This window comes from Filicampus tigris, chromosome 10 (assembly GCF_054856515.1).
Source record: "Filicampus tigris isolate MCC_2025a chromosome 10, RoL_Ftig_1.0, whole genome shotgun sequence".
NCBI lineage: Eukaryota > Metazoa > Chordata > Actinopteri > Syngnathiformes > Syngnathidae > Filicampus > Filicampus tigris.
Window position 1 is genome coordinate 16,268,673 of NC_141226.1, and position 23,679 is coordinate 16,292,351.

Here is a 23,679-nt window from a genome sequence, read left to right on the forward strand (position 1 = left end):
TCCCCGAGCGTGCTTTATGCCGTTTAATGACACCCTAGTCGGAGTTTACTCTAAAAATAAACACACAACATAAAGACGTACACACATCGTATATTTAAACAAAACATGTTTCGTTTTTAAAACATCGCTAGCGCTCATGCCAAGTCAACGGATGATCCCATTCAAATGCTAACGGAAAGTTAACATCGACTTCAGGAGGGATATTCCTTCAAATAACGAATATTCACGCACAAAAGATTCGGAAACGCGTACACAGAGGTAAGATAACACTACTCAATGGCAAAAATTCTTCCCAGTCTGTGAAAACCAAGTTATTTATAGCGTTCAATCGCAACTTTCTTCTGGTCTCATGCTAAGTGTGTACTCCATCCATGAACAGCACCACACTGCCCCTAAGAGTCCAAAACGCGTAGGAACACTCTTCAATTGCTATCAGTAAGTCCCAAGACTTGTGAAAATAACATAAGATAAATGTGATAAAGACGTCAGGGTAATGCTTATTCAAGAACTCAATGGATGTGAAGATGCAAGGCATCAAAGGTGTGGATGTAGCAGAAGAAAAATGCAAGAGGCTTGAGTTGCACATGTTTACAAGGTCATTATATACTTGACAAAAATAATAGAATGTTCAAGAATGAAGCGTTCAACGTGCAGGGATGATTGGACATGAGGCTATGATGCTAGTTTTGAGTCCAAAGTTTTTCCAAATCAATGAATAATCATTTTAATAATTGTGATTTTAATCTCAATCAAACTAACCTTGATTATTATTTTTTCCGTACTTTCCAATCCTACCTGTCACTACCAGTATCCCCTTTGGCACATCAGGCAGGTCTATTCTTCTACTATGTGCTCTGTGCTTCAGGCATTACTTCAAGGAAGCAATTTATTTGGATTTTACTTTTTAGTAACAAAGTTAGTTGTGGGGAAATGGGTTGGAGTTAAAATGCATTCTCTGGAATGTACTGAGATAAATGTGCAAGTCGCCAGAAATATACATAATGAAGTAACGTACACACACGTGGAGATTCTACTACAAGTGTCTGCACTTCTTTACATTATGAGACTGTCTTTAAATATCAGAGTGAGTTAATGGCAGTGAGTGAAGTAAAAAAAAAAAAATACACGCAGATTCGTGCTGTGGTTAATGGAGTGCACAGATACAGAAGAATCCATCGTGTCTTGTTTCTTCTTTAATATGAACATTGACGTTCGCGTAGGAACGACTGACTGCTTACATTCAGTAGACGTGCACTCTTTTCTGCTATGCTGCGTGGCTTGGAGAAATGCAGCTTCAGTGTGAATTATGTGGAGTCGGAAACATTGGCTCACATAGTGCACCTGGGGTTTCTGCACAAGTACAAATTATGAATGATGCAAGCATTTTGATAAATCCCCAAAACTGATTATTCTGCAGCAGTTTGTGACAGGTTGATGCTCCAAATACTGGCGGTGTCTGAAAAGTTCCAGGCCTTGTGTCACATAAACGTATTTCAAACCCAAGATCAGCAGCAAGATCTGTGGTAGTATGACTCGTGGCCGCTCCACCATGACAATGCACTGCGCACAATGCCCTGAGCATCCGACACTTCCTGGCTGAGAAGACAATCACCGTGCTGGAGCAACCTCCGTGCTCATCTGGACTGTTTTTTTTGTTTGTTTGTTTTGTTTTTGTTTTTTGTTTTTTTCCAGAAGTGCTTTAAGGCATGGCAGAGAGGGCTGTTAAAGTGTGTTGTAGACTCCAAGCACAAACTTCAAAACTGAAGTTTGGGTTTGAAATATCTTTTGTGACACCAGTCCTAGACCCTTTCTGACACCCCTTGTGCACAAACAATCTGTAATGCTGCTTTTTTTCCCCCCCAGGTCTAAATGTAGACATTTTCTTTGGGCCTTTGTAACAACAACTTGTGTTCTTAACGACTGCCAACATGAACTCCGTGTCCCTCTTACCGTTGCTCTTCTATGTTGTCCTCAGACAGCTGTAAGGAGGAGAACCTGACCGACTGAGGGGAAGCATCCGCTAAAGACAAGATGTGGTGAGAGCTAAAAGCAAAACAAAAAAACGTTCAAAAACAAAAGCGAGTTGATGCTACATAGAAACCAAAGAGGAGTGAGCACTGAGGACTGCACTTGTTGAATGTACTGTCGTGTTGACTGTTCTAATCAGACCAGTACGTGTACATACAATATACTGTGTACATATCTATCTATAAATATAAGTATTATAAAAACACACTATTCTAGTCACCTTGCAGGGGAAAGGTGGATCAGATCGGTTTGAAATTGTTGAGTGGTTTGAGTTGTCAACATTTTGTCACACACAAGGTTCAAAAGACAACAAACAAAAAACAGTCCACCTTCAGTGAAATAATTATTATTAAATAACTATCTTGTAATTCCAGTTGAGACCAGATTATTGTTTCCAGGCAATTTCCATGTCAGCAATGTTTAAAACAGGTGAGAATATAACATTAGTACAGTAAGTGTTACTTTTGGCAAATAAGAAGTTTAAGTTCTGGCTTTTTTTTTAAGTTTTGGATAAAAGGCAAAATGTGGCAGATTTCGAAATGTATTTCTGAAAGTAGTGGTCAAGGTTGCTAAGCAGCATTTCAAAGGAGAAATCCATTATTGGGAAGGTTGAGGAAAAAAAAAAAAAATTCTAGGCACACAATGTTGTGTAATGACCGCAGTCATGCGCATTGTCATTAAAAACACCGTCTCCGCATAAGGTAAGATCATCATCATCAATACTGTGCAGATTACAGCATGCGTCTCCCCTCTTTAATTCATCTGACAGACTGTTAACATGCTTTGGTAGTTGCTGCCGTTTTGATAAGCATTAGAGTTCAAAGGGCTCAGCAGTTAATGTTTTTTAATATGTCAACATAACAGCATCTATGAGGTAATTCCAATTATAAACTGTTTTGTTCTTGGTGGAAATGTGAGCTGTCTATTTGAGGGAGGTGTTTATTTGTATTAAGTGGATGAGGCAATTTGTGACTGTTGATTTAAGCGACGGCCACTATTTGAGGAAATATGTGTCATGCTTTTCCATTGGACAGTGACTGAAGTATTTTTTTTTTTTTTCTAAAATATGATGCTAACAAAACAAAAATGTCTGCAGCTGCACATGTGACTCATCTCCTCGATGACCTGTAAATAGGATTGCGTTTGTGTCACAGAAAGCTTTATTTTTTATGAGCGCGTCATGAAAATGAGACTGCAGTTTTCTGGTTATTTTTTTTTGTAAATATCCTGCTGGATCCACATGTACTGTAAATGTGCAAGCATGACAAATTACACTTACAGCAGTATGAATGTTCTTTTGTTGTTGTTTTTTTTCCCTCTATTTTTCTGCCTGCAGAAAAATAAAAGACACTGAATGTACTTTAAACTCAGTTTTTTCTTACATTGTCTACTTGTGCATTATTATTATTTATTTATTTTAAATGGGGTACCCACATACCTACAGTCGGGGCAAATTGTAAGCATTGGGGATCATAGCATTGCACAAGCATATTTTGAAAAATCAAACTAAATGCTGAAGAGACGATGCCAAACATAATAGTTGTTGGAAATAGTTGGGGTGTTTCTGGAAGCTCTGTAGTGGAGCGTTGGCTTTGCATTCGACCCGTAGATCGTGATCTCCCTCTTCCAAGACACTGAAACGTTTTCAACATACTTTTGAATTTGAAAACATGTTGAACCCTGGCAGGCCACAAGGTGGCGATGTAGCACACTTGAAATTGCGCTTGGGCGGTGCAGTCCAATTCCATCATTGCAGAAGAGGCAATGACCTGTCTGCGCGTCTACTTGGATATTTCTCTGTCAATATGAGATGCGTGATTTCACTACTGTGCATGTTTGATCTCTGCTTGGGAAAATATCCATTCCAGCAGGAAGTTTTTGGCGTGTAAATGAGGCAGCAGGGCTGTGAGTGGATGTGATGGACTTCCAAATGAGGGAAGAGAACTCGACCCGAGTGATTCCACACAATCTGCTTTGATCTCCCAATCCTCCCTTGTGGTACCTACCCCCAGTCAGTGCTGGGATGGCCTCCTACTACTCCACCTTGTAGCCCTCGAGCAGGAGAGGCATGCAGGAGGGTTTCCTCCTCCTCCTCCTCCTCCTCCTCCTTCTTCTCGTCCACCCGTCTTGGGCATCCACACTCAGGCCGGACTCTCGTTTGAAAATCCACAGGCTAATTTAAAATTCCTCTTCAGAGCATGTCATGCATTTTCCATGCACGGCGAGAGGAGGGATTGCCCAAATGAACTCGACTTCCGCCGCGAGCATTCACACACTTTCTTTCCCTGCGCTCATTTTCTCTGCACTCTTTCAACATTAGTTTTACTGCATCATGCTTTTCACAAATTCCACTGAGCAGTGCCGCTGCTGCCTTTGAAGGCATGTGTGATCAGAGCAGAGGCGAGGGGCGCGATACAGTGGGGGGGGGGGGGGTGCAAAACCTGGCCGCAGGGCATTGAGCCTATTTTTTTTTTTTTTTTGCACTTGTGTTTAGCGGCGGATGGGAGTCAGTCTGGCAAGTGCAGTGTTTGGGGACAGCTTTGATGTGTGGTGGTGGTTTGGGCGAGGCTCACTTTTAAGGAGAACAAACATGGACAAGATATACTCCACCCAAACATCACATTTTACTCATTGTTTTTGCCGTTTTCTATGACATGCTTTTGTCAAAATACTTGAGGGACCAGGAATTCTGTAATACTTTCATCCTCAGTTGTAATAGTGATATTTCAGAATTTATGTTTTGGCATAATCAAAAAAAAAAAAAAAAGAATGATCTCAGTTTTCCCATGATATATCAACCATCGCTTGCCTTGCCTATTACATTACCCGAACAAAGAGCAACAGACCGATAAGATGCCAGTACGTACTTGGTGGGGTCATGAAAAGTTGTGATGCTAAAGTTGATGGGGATTGTTTATGGCAAATCCTGTAGATTCCTGGCTTAATATTGGCTCATGATGATGTAGAATTTAAGTACAGAATTAGCAAAAAGGAATGGTTATGTATGGACCATCCTGGCTGGATGATGATGGCCCGTTTTTCACTTAAAAAACTCTATGTATTTTTTGATCAGGAAAATGATATTAGTTTGCATTTTCAGTTTTATCAATTTCTCTTGGTGAAATCAGTAAATACCTACTCCCAAAACACCCATTTCTTGTCAGCCATATATCTGCAGGAATCCCACGCGATTCATGGGGCCCGCAGTATTCACAAAAAAATCTCAGCCTATAGTGACAACGGAATGCGACAAAGCAAGCCAGGAAAAATATATAACAATGCTTTCCTCCTTCCCTCAATGACCTAGTCAGGCTGAGATGGGAAAAAATAAAGCAGGCCACGCCCATAAAAAAAATGAGCGTCATTAATATGTTCTGAATAAAGTCTAAAAAAATGCATTCAATCACTAAAGAGTTTTTCAGAGGGGTGAATTTTAGCGCTGAGAGTTTTTGCATAGTATGTGCCAATATTCAGCCCAATCAAGTTCCACTTTATTAAGCCATCAGATTTTCATTGGATATGGTGTGGTTGACCATTTTGGAGTTTAAATTTACAATGATTAATTTTGTCTCATTTTATGTGCCAGTTGTACCATAAATTTTGCTGCCAAGTCATGGGCGGAGAAACTTGGTACAGGCTCGGCTATGATGTAAATTAGTGTCACGGTTACCAAACGGCCTGGCTCACAGAAATAGGCAGATAAATATGACTTATTCAAGCTCGCATTTGATCAAGAACTCCGGAGACCCAGCATTTTGTTGCATGCGTGTAACGTAACATGTCCCCTTTAAATCTGCCCTTACCATCTTGACCGAAGTGCCCGACGAAATTCAAAATGTATAAAAACGAGACTCTGCAAGCAGACTTGGCGGCTACTCAACAAATGTGTTTTTATTAGAAACAATGGGATCCCCTAGCTTATTGTGGATTATAGCAGTAAACAACAGAAAACACATTTCACTTTCCTTTTTTTTTTTTTTTTTTTTTTTCCTCTTTAAGTGCTACAGGTTTGCGATTATAGGTGTAAAACAGTACAGCAACCATAGTGCCTACATTCTTATACATTGCAACAATTAAAAATACAGTTGTATTGCTGTTATAGCCGTGGCTGCTTTTTGCGTCGTGGCCCGCGACGCCCTACACACCAACGCGCGAGCACACATACATACAGCAGGAGATGATGCCGTGGACATAAATGAACCATTTACAGCATAAAGCGGATTATTGTACAGTTAACATAGACGAGGTGAAGCCACATCTTTGACTTTACTGGTGTCGATTGAAATTAAACATGAATACAAGTTGACTTTGGTTTGCAGCTATCTAGGACGAGACTGTGGCAGTTTCAGATGAATACGTTGACACGAAATTAACCGTGTAGCAGCCTCAAGCCGGTATGGACACTTTAAATTCACTTTCAAAACATGGTGTTGTTACAATAGCAGCCCTAAAAATAATGTTGTTACAGTGTTATTTCATAGGAAAAAAACAAAAAAAAAAACAGGTTAAAATCACTGACGTTACTGTTAAAAATGTGGTACCTCTCAATAAATAGACAATGTTGTTGTTTTTGTCCCCTTTTACGCAATTCTGATGTATAAATATTGAGACATCAGTGTCTGTCACACATGCAAAGACTTTAAAAAAAAAAAAAAAAAAAAAAACTGTACACACACGCACACAAATTCATGGATCACTTCCAGTTTTTCTGTTGGACTGAAACACAAGACAAACATCAATAAAACACGAGCTGTTCGATGAGGGCAGGGACTTCTTCTCAGGTTCCAGCACACAGGAACTGCTTCCTTTTTTTTTTTTTTTGTTTTGTTTTTTTTTGGGGGGAGGGAGTGTGCTGCTGTGATTATAAATCCTAGTGGGTGAGGTCGCTACTGGACCACACCACTACTGCAGCAGGGTACAAACATACCGATAATCAGGTGGAATTTTTTTTTTCCCCCCTCCTACCAAAGTCGGCAAAGGCCCGATTATCATATGTCCGACCGTAAATATTAAACCTATTCAATATTTACGATCACAAATCCTTTCGTGTGTAATCAACACCGAGATTGTTTAATACACTAAAATAAAAAGTCAGTATTTGTGTACCCTGCTTTAGGTACCGCAGCAGCTGCAGCGCACGTGTATGTATATAACATGCTACAGAGGCGGAAAGCAAAAAAATAAAATCAAATAACGCGGATAACGTCAAGTTGGCGCTGACTTCTCCGGAGGATTCTTTTACACCGGGAATGCTTCCTTGCTAATCCCCTTCTCTGAGACGCTAAATTGCCCCATCTGCTTCGCTCCTTTTGTGCTCGATTCAACATGCTTCTTCCTCCTTCTCCTCACCGTCTTCTCTTTGTGTCCTCCAAACGTTCACTTCTCTGTGCTTGAACGATTTGGAGCTAAAAAAAAACCACTCGCAGAACTTTTGAACATCCAGCTGTTGGAGTGCACTATATGCACACAAGTATTGGGACACGCGTCTTAATCAATGAATGAGCCAGAATGTTTTAGTTGCCCCATTTCAGACAATTCCATGTCCAATTATATGTGACAAGTTGTGCGAAGGCCCTTTTTATGTTCCCAGTCCACAAAGCACGCACGCTGTTATATTGCGTCATGCAAAGAGCGACACCAATGAGCTGTAGGATGGTGAATGCAGTCGGTGACTCACACCTGCACGCCGGGCAATTTGACCCTCGCTCATGTATCAACTAGCTCCGAGAGAAAAAAATGTGCCCCCTGGTCTAAGTTTTTATGATGAGGATGGTAGGATCCAGGAATGGATTTCAGCAATCCCGCCTCCATGGTTGGGTACAGGTTCACATATTGTTTTGTACAGTTTGTAACGATTTTGCTCTGCCTCCTGTTTATTTTGGGTGTAATTCCACTCTCAAGCACTAGATGATGGAACATTGTGGTTTGACGTGGTGTAAAAGTAAGGAACCATGTCAAGCTAAGCCTAGTGTTTGCCGAAGATTATTCAATGTCAACCCCCCCTAATCAGTCCTGCTTTTTATGCCTACAGATTGTGACTCATGTTGGTTAATTTTATAATGTACATATTTGGACTTGACAATTGACATGTATTGAAAGACTTTGGACTCATATAACAACATCCTTTGTTTTTTTTTTTTCTCTTTTGAAATGTAAGTCATTGGTTCTAAGACATGGTGACGCATGTCCTATAAAATGAAATAAATGTCAGGTGTGTGGATCGGCATTTAGTTTGTTGACCGTCTTGTGTTAACTTGGCTTTGCTTTGATTTGGAAAAGAGTGGAAAATGGAATTAAATTGAACTACTTTACTAAAATGAAATGAAATATAGTACAGGAGTTCTTATTGGAGTCGGCGATGGTGTAGTGGTACACACGCCTGAGTTGTGTGCGGGCAGCGTGGGATCGGTTCCCGCTCAGTGACGGTGTCTGTGCGTGTGCCCTGCGACTGGCTGGCGACCAGTTCGGGGTGTAGTCCGCCTTTCGCCCATTGTCAGCTGGGATAGGCTCCAGCACCTCCCCGCGACCCTGTGCAGGGGAAGCGGTTTGGAAGATGACACATGAGTTCTTATTGGAAAGTCTCTTGACAAGTTTATCTTGGAAAATCAAGCCTAGAGTGTGTTTTTAATATAGTATTACAAATGTAACTTATCGCAAGGGTTGGTCTGGAACATGTATTTCTATTTTCATTTCATTTCCACTGGCGAAAAGTGGATCGTGTTGACTCTCAGAGGTTCCGCTTTATTTGCAGCTTTCTGTCGGTGTCCCAATAGTTGTCTGCACGGCGTACACTATCACACACGTACACACTTACCACGCTGGTCCATTATACATTCCGAGCAGCTGTTCTTCACAGGAAGTCCTTTGATGGGTGGCTGCCGAGGGAGGGGGTCTAAGGGGGTAACCGGAGTCCACGGTTCAAACGGGGTCCTCCACTCTTAACAAGCAGGGGCGCCGCTAACGTCCGTCCCCATCGTCTCATGTCCCCACATGACACATGCAACTACTGTCTATGCTAACACAAAATTTATGCTACTACTAGTAGAGAATCAGGCAGGTTTGGGAAAGCAAAAAAGAAGAATCTTCCATTGTCCTCGGTGTTGTCAGCGTGAGGACGTGCACGCCGTCATCATTTAGTGTGTTCTTTATTGGAGGGAATAGTTGAGGTGGGGGGCCGGGGGGGTGAGGAAAGATGAGTGTTTAAAGCCAAGTGGAGGGAAAGACCGCTCACTTCTGGGTGAGGTACGCGCCGATGGTGAAGCTGGCCGCCCCAAGCGCGGCCAGGCCGAAGACGGTCTTGATGGACGGCCACGAGCAGCTGAAGACCGAGTCCCTCTGACGGTCGTAAAGCTCCACAAAAGCATCCTGCACACAACAACATCGCCGCATGTTTTTGTTATTGGGTCAGTTCCTAGACGGCACACTGGCGTCTCATTTTTCATTTCGGTGTTATTTCCTATCAAAACGACATTGGGGGCACGTGCACGGTCGAGTATCTAAAGCAGTCGATCGCCGGATGCCCCTTCGTAAATGATCGTAAGGCTGTGACACTTTTGATATATCAAATTTCCTTTAACACGTGACAAAAAATTGTGAACACAGACCGTTCTTCCTGATGCAGGTGATTTGCCGATGTGCCAAACTGCCGCAGTATACCGCCATCCACTGCAGAGAGCTAAATGTCAGGATTTTTTTTTTTTTGCTTTAAGTATCGCTGGCTGGTATCGGCGGCCTCCATAAGCCCTAAATACCTTAAAATAAGACTTGTATAAGTGCTGGCCCATCCCTGTTTTTATTATTAATTATTGGAATACATAGTGACTTTTCTGTTGAACTAATTGAAATAAAAATAAATGTACAGTACAAATCACTTTTTTTTAATTGAAATAAATATTTGAGTACTCTACTTTTTTAACCAAAAAAGTAAGAGTTGCAGTATGCAACCAGACCTTTTGATTATATTAAAATATTTCAAGATGATTTGATTAATAAATTAATAAAAAAAATATTGGCATACATTAAAATACTTTTTTAATTATGTGAGTGCAATATGATTTTTAGGTTAAAAATTCAATTGGAGTACATTATACAACTTTTGGTTCAATTAATTGTGTTGCTTTTTTTGTGTTTTTAAACGTTTTTCTATCCTTTTTCTTATCAAATAATTAGGTATTGTACATTATAATTTTGATCCATTAGGAAATGGCAAATTAAAAAAAAAATGTTTTTGTTTTTTTTGGCCGTGAAAAAAGCATTAATGTTAATGGCAAAAATCAGGCGTATGATATTTTCGACGTTCATTTGATTTGGTTGATGTCGTTGGCTCCAACATTGCAGTGCCAAAAGTCAACTTTATTTAAGAGATGATAAATCTGTCCGGGGATGTGGAAGGTCTGCACAAAGTCACACAGCCATCCATCAAAAACAGTCATGTGAACTAAAGAGTCATGTGAATAAACATTCAACAGCAAAACATTTCCCCAGAAGTCTTCACAACACAGTCAGAATCAGTTTGGGACAAAAAGACCGGCCAAACAGAATCACAATTATCATCTTGACTGCATCCACAAGATAAACACCAAAAGAAGTATACATATACAGTATATACATATCTATTTAAAAAAAAAACAAAAAAAACCCTTAGAACACCCTTCAATGTGGGTGTTGTTGTTATTGCACCCAAGCTGCCAGCAGAACCATTACACTAAACACTCTCGCCCACACACCCACTCAGACACCACACACACACACACACGCACTTGACAAACACGGGAATCACCCAAAAAACTCGCCAACTCTTGTAACAGATGGCGCATTTTTGTGGCACTACGCTTCTCCAGCACAAGTGTTTTCAATGACTCCGCGATCAAATGCGCCTGGGAGAAAACTATCAATGTGCGCGTGTGTCTATTTATCACACGCACACATCTGTTGACGGGTACTGACAGCAGCAACAGCTGGACAGGAAGTCGCGCTGCTAAAGCGAGCGTCGTGCAGCACATCAGCTCAAAACAAACGGGAATGCAGAGATGTCAACGCTTTCTTATTGTACGTGTTAGCTTGCGAGGCTAAAGGCTAACGTATGTTGACCTCAGCGTGACCGGCGACACGACTGCGACAAGTCCCGCCGGAATGCCGTATGATTTGATTTGTGTCCGTACTTGATTACTCTCATTTGTGCTAGATTTCAACTCCAATGCTGAGAGATGCTGCCGCTAAGAAAACTTCAATTCCCGACTGCGACTTTGGCTAATGTATCAAATAAATACAATGGAATGCAAACTCCTACAGCAGTGGTTTCCAAACGTTTTCATCTTTTGCCTAGTTCTTGTTAAAGGAATTAAAACCGTGACTATGGTTTTTTGAATGCTAAGAAACAAGGATTCAAACTAGTACAGTTTGGAGAAGAAAAAAAAAAAAAAAAGCAGAGCGCTTGATTCTCAGCTTCCACCAAAAATTGAGAATAAACGTGGCACAGCGTGCTACATTTATGGAACAAAAGACTATAAAAAGCCAACGTCTATTATTAATATGTGCTTTGGGGAGACAAGTATTTCCTGTTTCCCTTCCCCCCTCCCTTCCTGTCCCATGGCATTCTTGAGGCCGGGGGGTGAGAGGAGTGTGTGCTGGGGGGGGGGGGGGGCATGCGGGTGTGTTGGGGAGGTGCATGTGGAGTTGGAGGTGATCTCTGCGTGTGTGCCACACAAGTGGAAGTATCAGCAGTTTGTTCCTACTCTGGGCCCTCGGGTGCCAAAACAGTCACCACTTGTGAAACCGCACGGCATTTCCTTGGTTAACACTGGAGCCTTTTGAGCACTTTTATTTTGGAAAACTCTAAACTCCCCTTCCACTTCTCCTCCTCCTCCTCCTGGTCTCCAGGATGCGGGTATTAATTAGAGAACAAGCTGCTCCAGTCAGACCTCCAGCTGAGGGGAATGTTTTGCTTGGAAAAACACAGCCTCATTTTTTTTTTTTTTTTTTTTTTTTTTCCTGGCCGGTCCCGTAAAAAAACGACATCTCAGTGGCGTCACGTGACTGGCTGATACGAGCTCATGACGCGTGCGAGGACCCAGACGGTCCGCGCAGATTATCCCGCGTTCCCATCGGAAACACAAGACAACCAATTACAGTAAGAGGCTGCCACGAGCGCTGATGGATGTTCAAAAGATTCCGCGAGGGCACGGATGGTGATAACTCTGCATGCACTGAGAGGAAGAGGAGGAAGAGGATGTATGACTGTGGCTCTCTTTACCGTGGCTGCTGATACTGGAGGCTTGTCAGGTGGATGTCATGAGACTTCAGCGTGCTTCACTTTTCCCTCTTGGACTTTTGACTCACTTTGTCCAGAGCAGAAGACAATCATGTGACTTTGTGGAAAGACAAACGTTTATGTTGACCTCTGCCACGGGCACAAAAAAATGAGGGCGGGGTCGGGGGGCTTGGGGGGGAGTGGGTTTTCGCATTTGATCAGTCGTTCCCATTGTTACAATTCAACACTGTTCGGCACGCAAGGTCACCACTGCTCGGTTTTCCCATTCAAAATACACGAAATAGATGTACAATCTATAGGGGAAAATGCACAATAACGAGAGACCTTATAAAATATTTAAAAAATGTTTTATCACTCCCAGACAATAAAACGCAATAGTATTGCATTATAACGCAAACTTAAATATTTTCGTGGTGTCCCCTGGCGAGCTCCGTAGTCTGGTGACCGACAGTGGTTGTGTTGGCAGCTAAATGCTATCTTGGTTGAGACTTAAACAGTTGGAAACAATTCAATTCTGCACGGACACTTTTTTTTTTTTTTGCTTTTTTCGAGGGGGTGGCGGTGGGGACGGGCGGGGTCGGAGGACTTTTATTTTTATTAATAAGGACTTATGGACGATGACGGAAGGGTGCCCAGGTCGCCGACGGAGGACGGACCGGCAAAATAGGGTAAAGTGCCCATCTCTGGTAATTAATGAGCTTTCGGGGTTCATTTCAAATACTGTGCATTTATTTCAGTATTGCCGTACCTCGTCCGTACGGACGAAGAAAGGTTTCACAGTCGTTTTGTAGTTTATTTTATTACACAATACTTAGTGACCTTTTTTTTTTTTTTTTTTTTTATCTTGCACTTGAAAAATATTCCAATTTTTAAAAAGCTAATACTAAAACTATTAAAATCTAAAATGAATCATCAAATTAAAGTAATAAAAATGAGAAAAAAAATGCTCTAAAAAACAAAACTAACTGAATTTAAAAAAGTCAAAACAAAACTATAATATATAGCTATAATAAAAAAGCCCAAACTATTATAACCCTGGTTCCAGTCCGCTCAAAATGTTCCAGAATTTACCACAATTCGCTGCAGGGCCACTAAATGGTGCTGTTGTGCCATCAACAGAGACTGGTCACATGTTTGCGGGTTGCCCTACTCTCATCATAGGTAAACAGACTTACAGTAGACTAGAGCATGATAAAACGTGTCATCGTGGCCGCCATGTTGGCAGTGGCGATGTTCCCATCAAAGTAGTAGAAAGTAGGGATGGGCAAGTACCGACACCAGGTATCGGTATCGGGCCATTGCCAGCCTTATTTTAAGGTATCGGGTACTCGTGGAGGCTGCTGATACCAGCCACAGATATTTAGGACCAAAAAAAAAAAATCCTCCTTGTGGTAGTTGTTGCTATACTGCTCTCTCATTTAAAAAAAGGCAGTTAAGAAGATCATTCAATTTTGAAACCTCATCATTTTCGAGTCCTTCCCACTTGTTGTCCCTTTCCTCTTGAAGTGACCTCTATTATGGAAACATGAGACTTGGAGGAATCCTAATAAGCAGCTGGCAGCAGGAAGACACACGCATAAAGTTGAGAAGCGGGTGACGAACGAGGACGAAAACAGCAGCATTTATCACAACCACAATAGAGCGCGTAAACTCCACATTCATCTCTAGCCTGCAGCAAAGCATCTGCCTTTGACAGCAGGTGTGCACCTGGGAAATGAAATCCGGTTAACGCTTCTCTGCGGTATTCTTTCTTTAGGGGTGGGGGAGATCAATGCCTTTTTAAAGGTCACGGGAGCCGGGGTTGCCAGGTTGGCTGCTGGCACACGCAGAAACCCTCTGAGAGACGCAACAAGTTAGTATTTTGGGGGAGCCGCCTGAGCGTCATGGTTACCTTCTTTCATTTGCTTTTCCCAGCAGCGGGCAGCCTCACATTTGCTTTTGGCATGATTTCGGACCGCCTCAGACAGACCCTTCCACTGGGCATCCTCCCGCTAGAGGCCTTGCAGGACAATAAATGAGTCATCTTGTGCATAGCACACAACAAGCCTCGAGTGTGTGTGTGTGTGTGGGGGGGGGGGGGGGGTGCGCGCGTGTGTGCGTGCGTACGTTCTGGTGGTAATTGCAGGCCGGCCAAGAGCACAGAGAAAGGGATGTGGGCTAAAGTTCAGCTCGTAATTAAAGGGACCCGATGTGGGCTGCCCGTATTAAACGCTGTTTATTTCCAAAGCCATCCACACATAATTTGAAATACTGCACACGCCACTCGTTGGCTCGCTTTGATTTCCTAATGAGCTTCCAGCTGACTTCTCCTCAGCTAATTAAAGTCAAAACAAAAAAAGCCCAATTGCAGAAGTCTAGGGAGGGTAATCGGATTTAAGAAAAAAAAATGCAAGCTTGACGTTTATGTCTTGTGTAACAGATCTGTTTTTGGACAAATATACTCATAGGCTTTTTTGTATTTGGGAACATAAGAGGTTGAAGTTAATCCTACAAGCACAATTACACAACTTTGCCCAGCCAATGGCCTATGAATAATACTACTACTAAAGAAAATGTATGACAAAAAAAAAAAATATATATATATATATTTATATATATATGTATATATATATATACATGCATAGTTTGAATTTAAATATAAAATGTTGAATATCTAAAAATGAAAACCAGTTGGACATTAATGATCAAGTGGAAATGTTTTTTTTAATAACCTAATACTTTAATAACCAAGAAAAAAAGATATATTTTTTTTAGCCAAATACCTGATTATTTGATAGAAATTTCAGTAGGATATCTGAATACCAAAATATTATATTCAATAGTTGCAGCCCTAATTATATAACAGTACATAAAAGTGTAAATGCAAAAAAACAACTAAAATATTGTATTCATTGTGCCACTGGACATACATTTACATACGTCACATAATTGAATAACTTCTTTTCGAATAAATGTTAAAAAAAAAAAAATAGCCGAATTAAAAAGCAGAATCCTTGAACTAAATGCCCCATGAGGTATGCCGGGCTACTGCAAAGTTTTGTGTTACTATTATCATTTTGATGGCAATGACAAATGATATGACATCAGAAAACTTTATAGCAAAGGAGTCAAACTCAAGGCCCGCGGCCCAGATCCAGCTCTCCCTTGCGTGTTCTGTGGCTTGCCCCTTTTTCTTTGACATTTGTTCTCCCTCCCAATTCAAGTCTAAGCATGCACATACATACACTCATTCACTTACACTATGTGGACGCACCTCCCGCAAACACAATGGCAGGAAGGAGAATAACCTTCCAGCAAGGTCGACTTCCATCGTGTCTCCCGTGTGGGATTGGTTGACCCGCTGCCAAAGAATGAGATGACAGAGGCGTTTGTGGCATTGCTCGTTAGCTGGGCGGATTCGCCCATACAAAGCAAGGTCATCACTTCTTTTTCGGTATTTGCTAACCGGCAAGACGTACAAAAAAATTGTCCATAGATTTAAAAGCAAGTCTGAATGGTTGTCTGTATGTGCCCTGTGATTGGCTGGTGACCAGACCAGGGTGGCCTGTGCCTCTCACCCAAAGTCAAATGGGACAGACCCCAACTCATCCCATAAATGGATGAACTTAAGTCTGTTTAATGTCCTGAATGATCTGAACAGTTGAGGTTGGATTGGTTTATATAGGTCAGAAAATGTGGAAGGAGGAAGTAAATACTGTGCTGTCTGTAAAATATCTGTCCGTCCAATTATTTAATTTTTGAGGACAAAAAAATGTGTGTATTATTCACGGAAAATGGATGATGGTTGAATGGTGGTCGCATCTTAAAACAAACAATCGCTTAGATTGTAATTGTTGGCTTTGGTATATTTAGACCTTGGCCTTTGAAATGGTGATAAATGGCATTCTATTATGTTCCATAGTTGCACAGCCTGTGTGACTACTGCAAAGGTCCAAGTGGGTCAGTAAACAGACTGTCACCGGGCGGTGCAAGTTGTGTCCACGCGGCCTTGTAAAGCACAATTCTTCCCACAGCGCTTGCAACCTCGGAGGCTCATCAATATTCAAATGCGCGTCAGCAGCATTTGTGTGTTTACAAAACACACGGCGACGTTGTTTCCCCCCCCCCCCCCCGTGGGAGTGATCCGCTCTGCTGGAACTCCAAACACGCACACACACGCCTCGTGTCATTCTATTGTCTCTATTACTATCTGATGTCTAACCTGAGAAACTGTAACACGTCACAGGAAATTTCTGCTTTCTTCCGTGTAGAGATTTTTCCGTAGATGAGGTAAAGAGGTCTGAAATGCCCTTCTTATATATCTCACACCTCGGATGGCTACAACTTTCACTTACGACCTTAATGCTTTATATATTGATCCAACGTGAAACGCTCGACAAGGTGACCTTTGGGGCTTCGGCGACTATCACGGGATGGATACAGACTGTTTGCTCTCCTGTCACTTGTGCTCCCTCCTCCTTTTCATCATTTACTTTCACTCTCTTTAGCATGCAGAGACTATAAAACATGTCTCCTCTGAAGCACACCAGCATTGTTTCTAACAAGGACCACTTGTGTGGCCGACCTTGAAACCGAAAGCGATAAAGGCACGGGTGTCAAACCCAAGACCCTGAGGCCAGATCTGGTCCATCACATCATTTTAAGTGACCTGCTAGAGCAAGTCACGTGCATCTACTTCGAAATCTAAATCCGAGCCCAGTTTTCAAATTGTATTATTTTTTTAATAACATCGAGAAACCCACTTTTAGAATCATTTGAACAACATTCAACCTTTTCCTTGACTTCTGATTTCCAAACGTGCTATGCATTTGGTGTGTGTATGATAATGTGTTGAGGTGGGTGTACAGTTCAATGGTTTGACAGTGACAACGCTGCTCTGGGGGAAACCAACTACAGTACAGTGTTATGTTTGTGCAGCAGTAATAAAAGTCCTATTTACTAAAGTTAAGGCGTCTATTTGAGCTGTACTTGTACAAACGCTCGCATGAACTACTTCACACTGGGACGTTCTATTCTTGTTCACATCAATAATGCAGTGCAGTTAGAGACTTAAGATGGATTCACCTGCCTGAACACTGAACCATTCAAGTTTGTACTTGCTGCACAGCTTTAAGACCATGCCAAAGTATATTTTTGTTTGTTCAGTGTTTTATTTCTTTCCGCAAATAATGTCCAAGGGGCATTTACCTACTCATATGCATCTGAGGGCTTTATTTAAAAAAAAACGCATTTGTGTAATAATAAAAAGTAATCAATGTCCTTTGGCGGGGGGGGGATATCCAGGAAGTTGGTATCTACCTTTTAAGTTTGTACGATTTGATCCTTAGTGAAGGTGCTCTCGAGTTTATTTGAAAGCATGAAATGTGCACTAATGGACAAGCTGAGCAAGGTAAAGTCAGTCGGACATCCCGCTTTAAACACCGGCTCTATAAATGGCTGCTTGTCTGTGTCTAAAAGGAGTCGACGTCCTCTACCTCTGTCACTCGGTCGGAGGAGGAAGTGACCGAGGCGAGTCGGACGGAAAGGCTTGAGTGCTGCGTCGCTCGCTATAAATAACGACGGCTTCGGCTCTTAGTGCAGCGCCGACAAATCCAATAAAACCAACCTCGTCCGAGCTGCCCGTTTGAAAAGACGGAAAATTGACGCTGAGTCACGGCCAGCCAAATAAACCTGGCTTGAGCATTCCTTTGCCAGTGTGTCCGCCCGTCCCTCACACCGCTGGCTAATGGTTCCCTGGCAAAGAGCGTCAGCTGCTGCCATGACGTGCCTGCGGCTTCCATGGACGCAGCCTTTTGCTGAGAAGCTGCATGACGTTCTGATGAGTATACAGGAATACATCCATGAGTCACTTGAGTGAATGAAAGAAGAATCTGTTAGGCGGTTAATGATCACACACCGCGTTGCTTTAATTCAGAGCGTACGGGAAGCGGAATGCTAGCCGTGGAAAACAACTCGGGAGTTATGAGGCTGATTGCTTCAGATAGGAATGCCCTGATAGTGAACCGTGGGAAGATGCCAGGTCGGTGCTCCCGTGACAAAAGCCCAGTTCATGGGTGATGTTTATTTCCCCCGACGCTGGAAGCATTAAAGGAGACGTAGTTTGCTTTTTTTTTTTTTCCACATTTTAAAACACTTTCCAGGGGTCTGGAAAACATGTCTGGAACATTCTTCCGTCAAAATACACAAAGGTTAAAGAATTACACTATCCTGATCACCCACGTCCGGACTGCAAATGAATGGCGCTTGCTAATTTAACCCATAGCCCCCTTAAAAACAAGAATTTTTTTCACAATTTAAAACAGTTTCCAGGTATCTTAATAAAAGGTTTTTTTATATTATTCAGTCAAATTGCACAAAGGATAACAAATTATATTAAAATCCACTTATCAGGTTGGAATCAGTTTGATGGGGACTGACAACGTATCAAGTGTTTTTTTTATGTGGAGTTGCTGGAGACTTGACTCCAGAAAAGGAGACGCTCACACCTCCCGTGTCCACACAACAAATAAATCACCACAACTGGCTAATATAACAATATCCGTGCGCCATACAGATTTGTTTGTATTTTCACTCCTGGAGGCAGCACTTCATCACCAAGATATCTAATTACACTTGCACGCTAGCAGTGTGTTGTATGACATCCCCAAAAACAAATCCCTGCAATTTAGTTGAACATTTGAGTAAATGCCAGTAAACAGAAGCTAACACTGCTAGCACTTCTGGCTAATATGTAATCTGTATCAACACTGCAGCTCTGCTTACCTTTTGGCTTTTGACTTGATGGCGCTTGCTGGCTTTAACTGAAACCTCAGAAGGGCTCGTTTCGAGACACCGTTTCAGAACTAGCCTGAGAAAAGATTTACTTGGTTGTTTAACACGTGATGAGTGTGCCGGCACTCTAGAGACCTCAGTATTTATTTTACAAGCCATTAAAAAGTGACGTTTACATCGTATGTCCTTTTAAAGGTGACACTTGATGACCCTTTAACAACCACGCAATCGCAATCTCGACAGGCAGGGGCTGAAAATAGACAGACTACTGCTTGTTAGAAACTGTGTCTGTTTGTGTGTGTGGTTGTGGGTGTAAGGTAGCTTGATTGTTCTCAATTTGAAAAGAGAGACAGAAACGTCACTGACGTTTTGGCTTTCGTCCGGTGTCATGCATTCAAGTGTTCCATTGTTGTCTCCCGAGTAACGCAGTACAAGCCTGACATTTTGTTTAAAAGAACCCTTTCATGGAGCGATTGCTCAACTTTAAGTTCTCAAAAGTTCACTTCGTGTAAAGTCACTTCCTGTGCCAGACGCCCTGGCATGACATCATCGTCTGGTTTAAACTGGACTGTGGTAGATCCAAGTACGGTTAAGTCAGAGTGTGTAACTAGGGAAAGAGTGCAGGCGGGCCAAACATGCACTCATAAAGCGTGGAGACAAAGCAAGTGAGGGAGGGCTAGAGTTGTATAAGGCGTCGTAACTTAGAGATTTTCTGCTGGTTTGAAAGCGTTTACTGAGATCTACCCCGGAGAAAAGTTGACTCTTCTCAAACGAAATGCATGGCCTTTGACGGAATCCCAACTTGGCCCTGTAATTTAGGGAGTTTCGCCAAACAAGCGGCGTTTAATGACATCTGAGAGAGAATTCAACATGTCAGGCGAGGAGAAAGTAGAGGAACATCAAAGTTCCGCCGTCTCGCTCGGTGTCCTCTTTCATCCGGGAGGGGGCTCCTCGCTCGCTGTCGAGAACTGGATGTGGTTTCAGGTTTGCGCCGCGGAGAGAGGCCCCGCTGTACGGGACGGGATAAGGAAGAAGGAACGGGTGGGAGTCGCCGGTGGGCGCCGTGAGCAAAGCGCAGCAGAGCGAAGCCAATCCAACATCTCAGATGTCCGATAATGTCACAGAAGACAATTGAGCGTTTGAGGCTCAGCTCCCTCGGGAGCATCTTTGAAGTGGGAACAGAGGAGGCGACGTGCTCTGAAGAAACTCCCACAAAGCCACAGTGAAGACAGTTCTTATTAACAGGCTTTCCAGCCAGCAAGCAGTTCAGCGTGGTACTATTTGACTGAACAAAGTTGTCAAGGGGCACCACTTTTGATAAAAAAGGAATGAGTTAATTATTCTGAAACAGCAGATTGGGTTGGAAATTGGATTTGAATGGCCTGATTGGAGTGGCTTGATTAAAACAACAACAACCTTATTTAAGACTTCCTTTATCCACATATTTACAACGCACAAATGACAACTATCGCTCAACGGCATGACGCCATCTTTGCCAGTCATCAAGATAACACGATTCAGCTGGTCAAAACAAGGCGATGACTTTTTCATCCGTTGCCGGGATTGGCCAAAACAAAAGTTTGGTAGGCGTGAACAAGTTGCTGCATCGCCCAATCAACACAAAGCATTGGACTGAATGCCCCGCCCTCCCTGAGCAGATCACTAAGTAGTCCCAGACTTATACTGTGGAGAACTCCTTTGATTGATTCACGTATCAATCTGGCTATTGCTAGGTTAAAGGCGATTCCTATCCTGGATAAAAATAGGAAGGTTGCAGCACGACTCCAGCGTAAAAACTTCGCCAACCATATCATGTGAGTGACTTGCTGTGGCAACCCTTGACCGTGGAGAGTTGCTTCTTCTTCTTTTTAGAAAATGTTGATACTAAAATTCGCATTGTTTTTAACCACAGCCATAAGGCTTCTTGATAACCTGGTAAACTAGTCCTTGGTATTGTTAAGTCATCAATATGGGGAGTTTTGCGGTAGTTATGGGTATGACGGTGCTTTGCCCCTGGACGGGTGCTGCACTCAAGAAAACTGGGGAGCTGGAAACGTCCATTCCTACTCGCAAACCGATGGCTAATGGATTTAGCCTGACTACAAGATGAAGAATTCTGGCATCACGCAACATTGGAAGTATACGATGCACTCCCTATGTGAAAAGTTCATTAAAATAAACAGTATCTCACCAACCGTTTAGCATAGAAATTGGTGTCTAGACAGCGAATGTTACTTAGTATTAAAGGATGAGTCAAAAACGATTAGGTTTGTTGTCAGAAAAAAAACACACTAGCTTTTTGGGTTATCGACTACCGATAAATGGGTCTAGTCTTTTGACTGGAAAAGACACATGGTTAAGTAATAAAATGTATTTATATATATCTTGTGTTCAAATCATGCCAGGGGCAGCAGTAAATTAAGGACTTAATGTTGCCCAAGACATATTCCTATTGGGACTGGTCCAAGGAAAAAAAAGCAAGAGAAGGCAACTATCCCAACGACATCAATGCGTTTTTTATTTTGTACTTCACCCTTGTGGGAATGTCACTGATGATCCTCAGTCTCCGGGAACAAAACCCAGACTATATTCATAAACATCAACAATGTGTAGGTAGCACTAAGCTACCTAGCATCCTGAATCCATGATGTATAGTCTCATTTAACCATCTATCAATCTAACCCTAACCCTAACCCATTTTTTGGCACCCTACTATTATCACTATGTTATCAACGGCAGAGTTAGGGTACCGAAAGGGTGGTGTTCAACACCAATGCAGGCTGATTGGTCAACAGCATTCCAAGCAACAATGTGTTACTTGTCTTTTGCTCGTAATAAAACAGCTACATAAACAGAAAGACCTCAACATGCTGGGTGATGTCTATTGTTTTCTGTTTGCTGTGTCACAAGTTGGCGTTAAGGTCAGGACAAAAGAAGCCCAGTAGGGAAAAGTGAAATGGTGAAATTAGCAGAAGGGGAAGGCCTCTCATTTCAACTTGTGACCTCCCGATGTGAGACTCTACCTACGTTCTTAAATGGGAAGCTAACAATGAGCCTAGCTAGCATGTTAAAGTTCTTCTTCTACTACAACTTTATATTTTCCGGCAGTCTGGAAGCAATGAGCCTAGCTAGCATGTTAAATTTCTTCTTCTACTACACCTTTATATTTTCCGGCAGTCTGGAAGCAATGAGCCTAGCTAGCATGTTAAATTTCTTCTTCTACTACAACTTTATATTTTCCGGCAGTCTGGAAGCTCAGTGGCACCACGCTGCCTCCCACAGGTCAGTGTTGTCTGTCATCTGGTTCGAAACTATAAGAGCAGTACGAACACATGATTTTTTTTTTTTTTCCTTGCCGTGTGCGGGATCGTTCACGTTGTTAAAATCACGCGTGGTTACGTACCCCGCTTCACTTCACGAGCTCTCTTCAAAACAATCAGATGAACCCTGCCAATCTCCACTGAGATCGTCTCTATGTCCTCCCTTCCTGCATCCCCCGCCCCTTCCCCCCTCCTCTTTTCAGTCTGGATAAAAGTTCAATGACCTCTCTCAGGCAACCAGCTGATTTTCATGGAGAGGAATGCCCGGAATGCATTGATGCGGGGAAACAAACAAGCCGTTTGATACGAGTGAGACAGAGCGAGCCTTTAGATAAGCTAGTCTGCTGTCTTAAAGAGGAACGTGCCCCACACATTACCATGATGTAACTGAATAACTTCATCTAAACATTCCTCAGCGATGACCCAACGCCATCTGACGCCGGTCGTTTCTCTTTTGTCTGTGTGAGACGCGCATCTGTTTGGATTACGCAAACGGCCTCACTGTGGCCCTCATCAAAGGGAGAAAAGCACCAGGTCGGCAGAGGTCCATCATGTGTGGGAGGAAGCATTTTTGCCCGTGTTCAAAATGTGATTAGTTAAGGCACTTCCTGTTGTGGATGCTTCTGTGAGCCAAAGGTTAACAGCAAGTCAAGCAGGAAAGACACTGCCAAAATGTTGTATAAGGACATAAGAATGGAGATAAATATGGGTCGGGTTTGTCCCTTTAGTAGCCAGTGAATCTTTGACTGTGTTCGCACCGAACGAAGGACCCGATTAGACAGCACATCTTGAACTGCCGAGCCATGCTAACATGGTGCTCCAGATAATGGAATTTTCACTGGTATTTTAACACCAGCTTAGGTTTAAAGTTTGTGTTTCTTCCATTTGCACTTCCCGTGACCCCAACATGTTACTCTGGTGTCCTATTGATTCAAAACGTTCCTTTGCAAGAGGCTATTTAGCAGGAATAGACCGATATGCTTTTTTTCAGGGCCGATACCGACACCAATTATTAGTAGTCAAGGAGGCCGATAACCGATATTTGGAGTCGATATTAATTTTCAGTAAAAAGGAAAAAATCGGCATCAAAATCTAAAGAAAAATGTACTCTTAACGTTGTTGTAATGCCTTTAAGCATGTTTATTGAACAATGTTTTCGGTTTGCATAATGTTGAATTTTTTTAAAGATCATTATCACAAGAACTTTTTGACAGTATACATCTCTGTTATAAAATTCTAACAAAAAGTTCAGGGAGCACCCGGGGTTGTCAGCATGTCTTAAAAAGGATG

The 23,679-nt window shown here is 42.3% G+C and overlaps 2 protein-coding genes across 3 annotated transcripts in view; one reads left to right on the top strand and one right to left on the bottom strand.

The window, feature by feature from the left end:
- Positions 1-3,387, top strand: part of LOC147141058 (5'-AMP-activated protein kinase subunit gamma-1-like) — a 31,779-nt gene extending 28,392 nt beyond the window's left edge. For both annotated transcript variants that reach the window (XM_086043094.1, XM_086043095.1), the window contains one exon: positions 1,976-3,387. In XM_086043094.1, the coding sequence (XP_085899220.1) occupies positions 1,976-2,007 (32 nt within the window). In that variant the 3' untranslated portion in view covers positions 2,008-3,387. The remainder of the gene's footprint in view (positions 1-1,975) is intronic.
- A 2,506-nt stretch (positions 3,388-5,893) lies between these two features.
- The window catches only part of bcl2b (BCL2 apoptosis regulator b), a 30,937-nt gene continuing 13,151 nt past the window's right edge, over positions 5,894-23,679 (bottom strand). Inside the window, exon 2 of the mRNA XM_086042874.1 lies at positions 5,894-9,393. Coding sequence (XP_085899000.1) covers positions 9,256-9,393 — 138 coding nt within the window. The 3' untranslated portion in view covers positions 5,894-9,255. The remainder of the gene's footprint in view (positions 9,394-23,679) is intronic.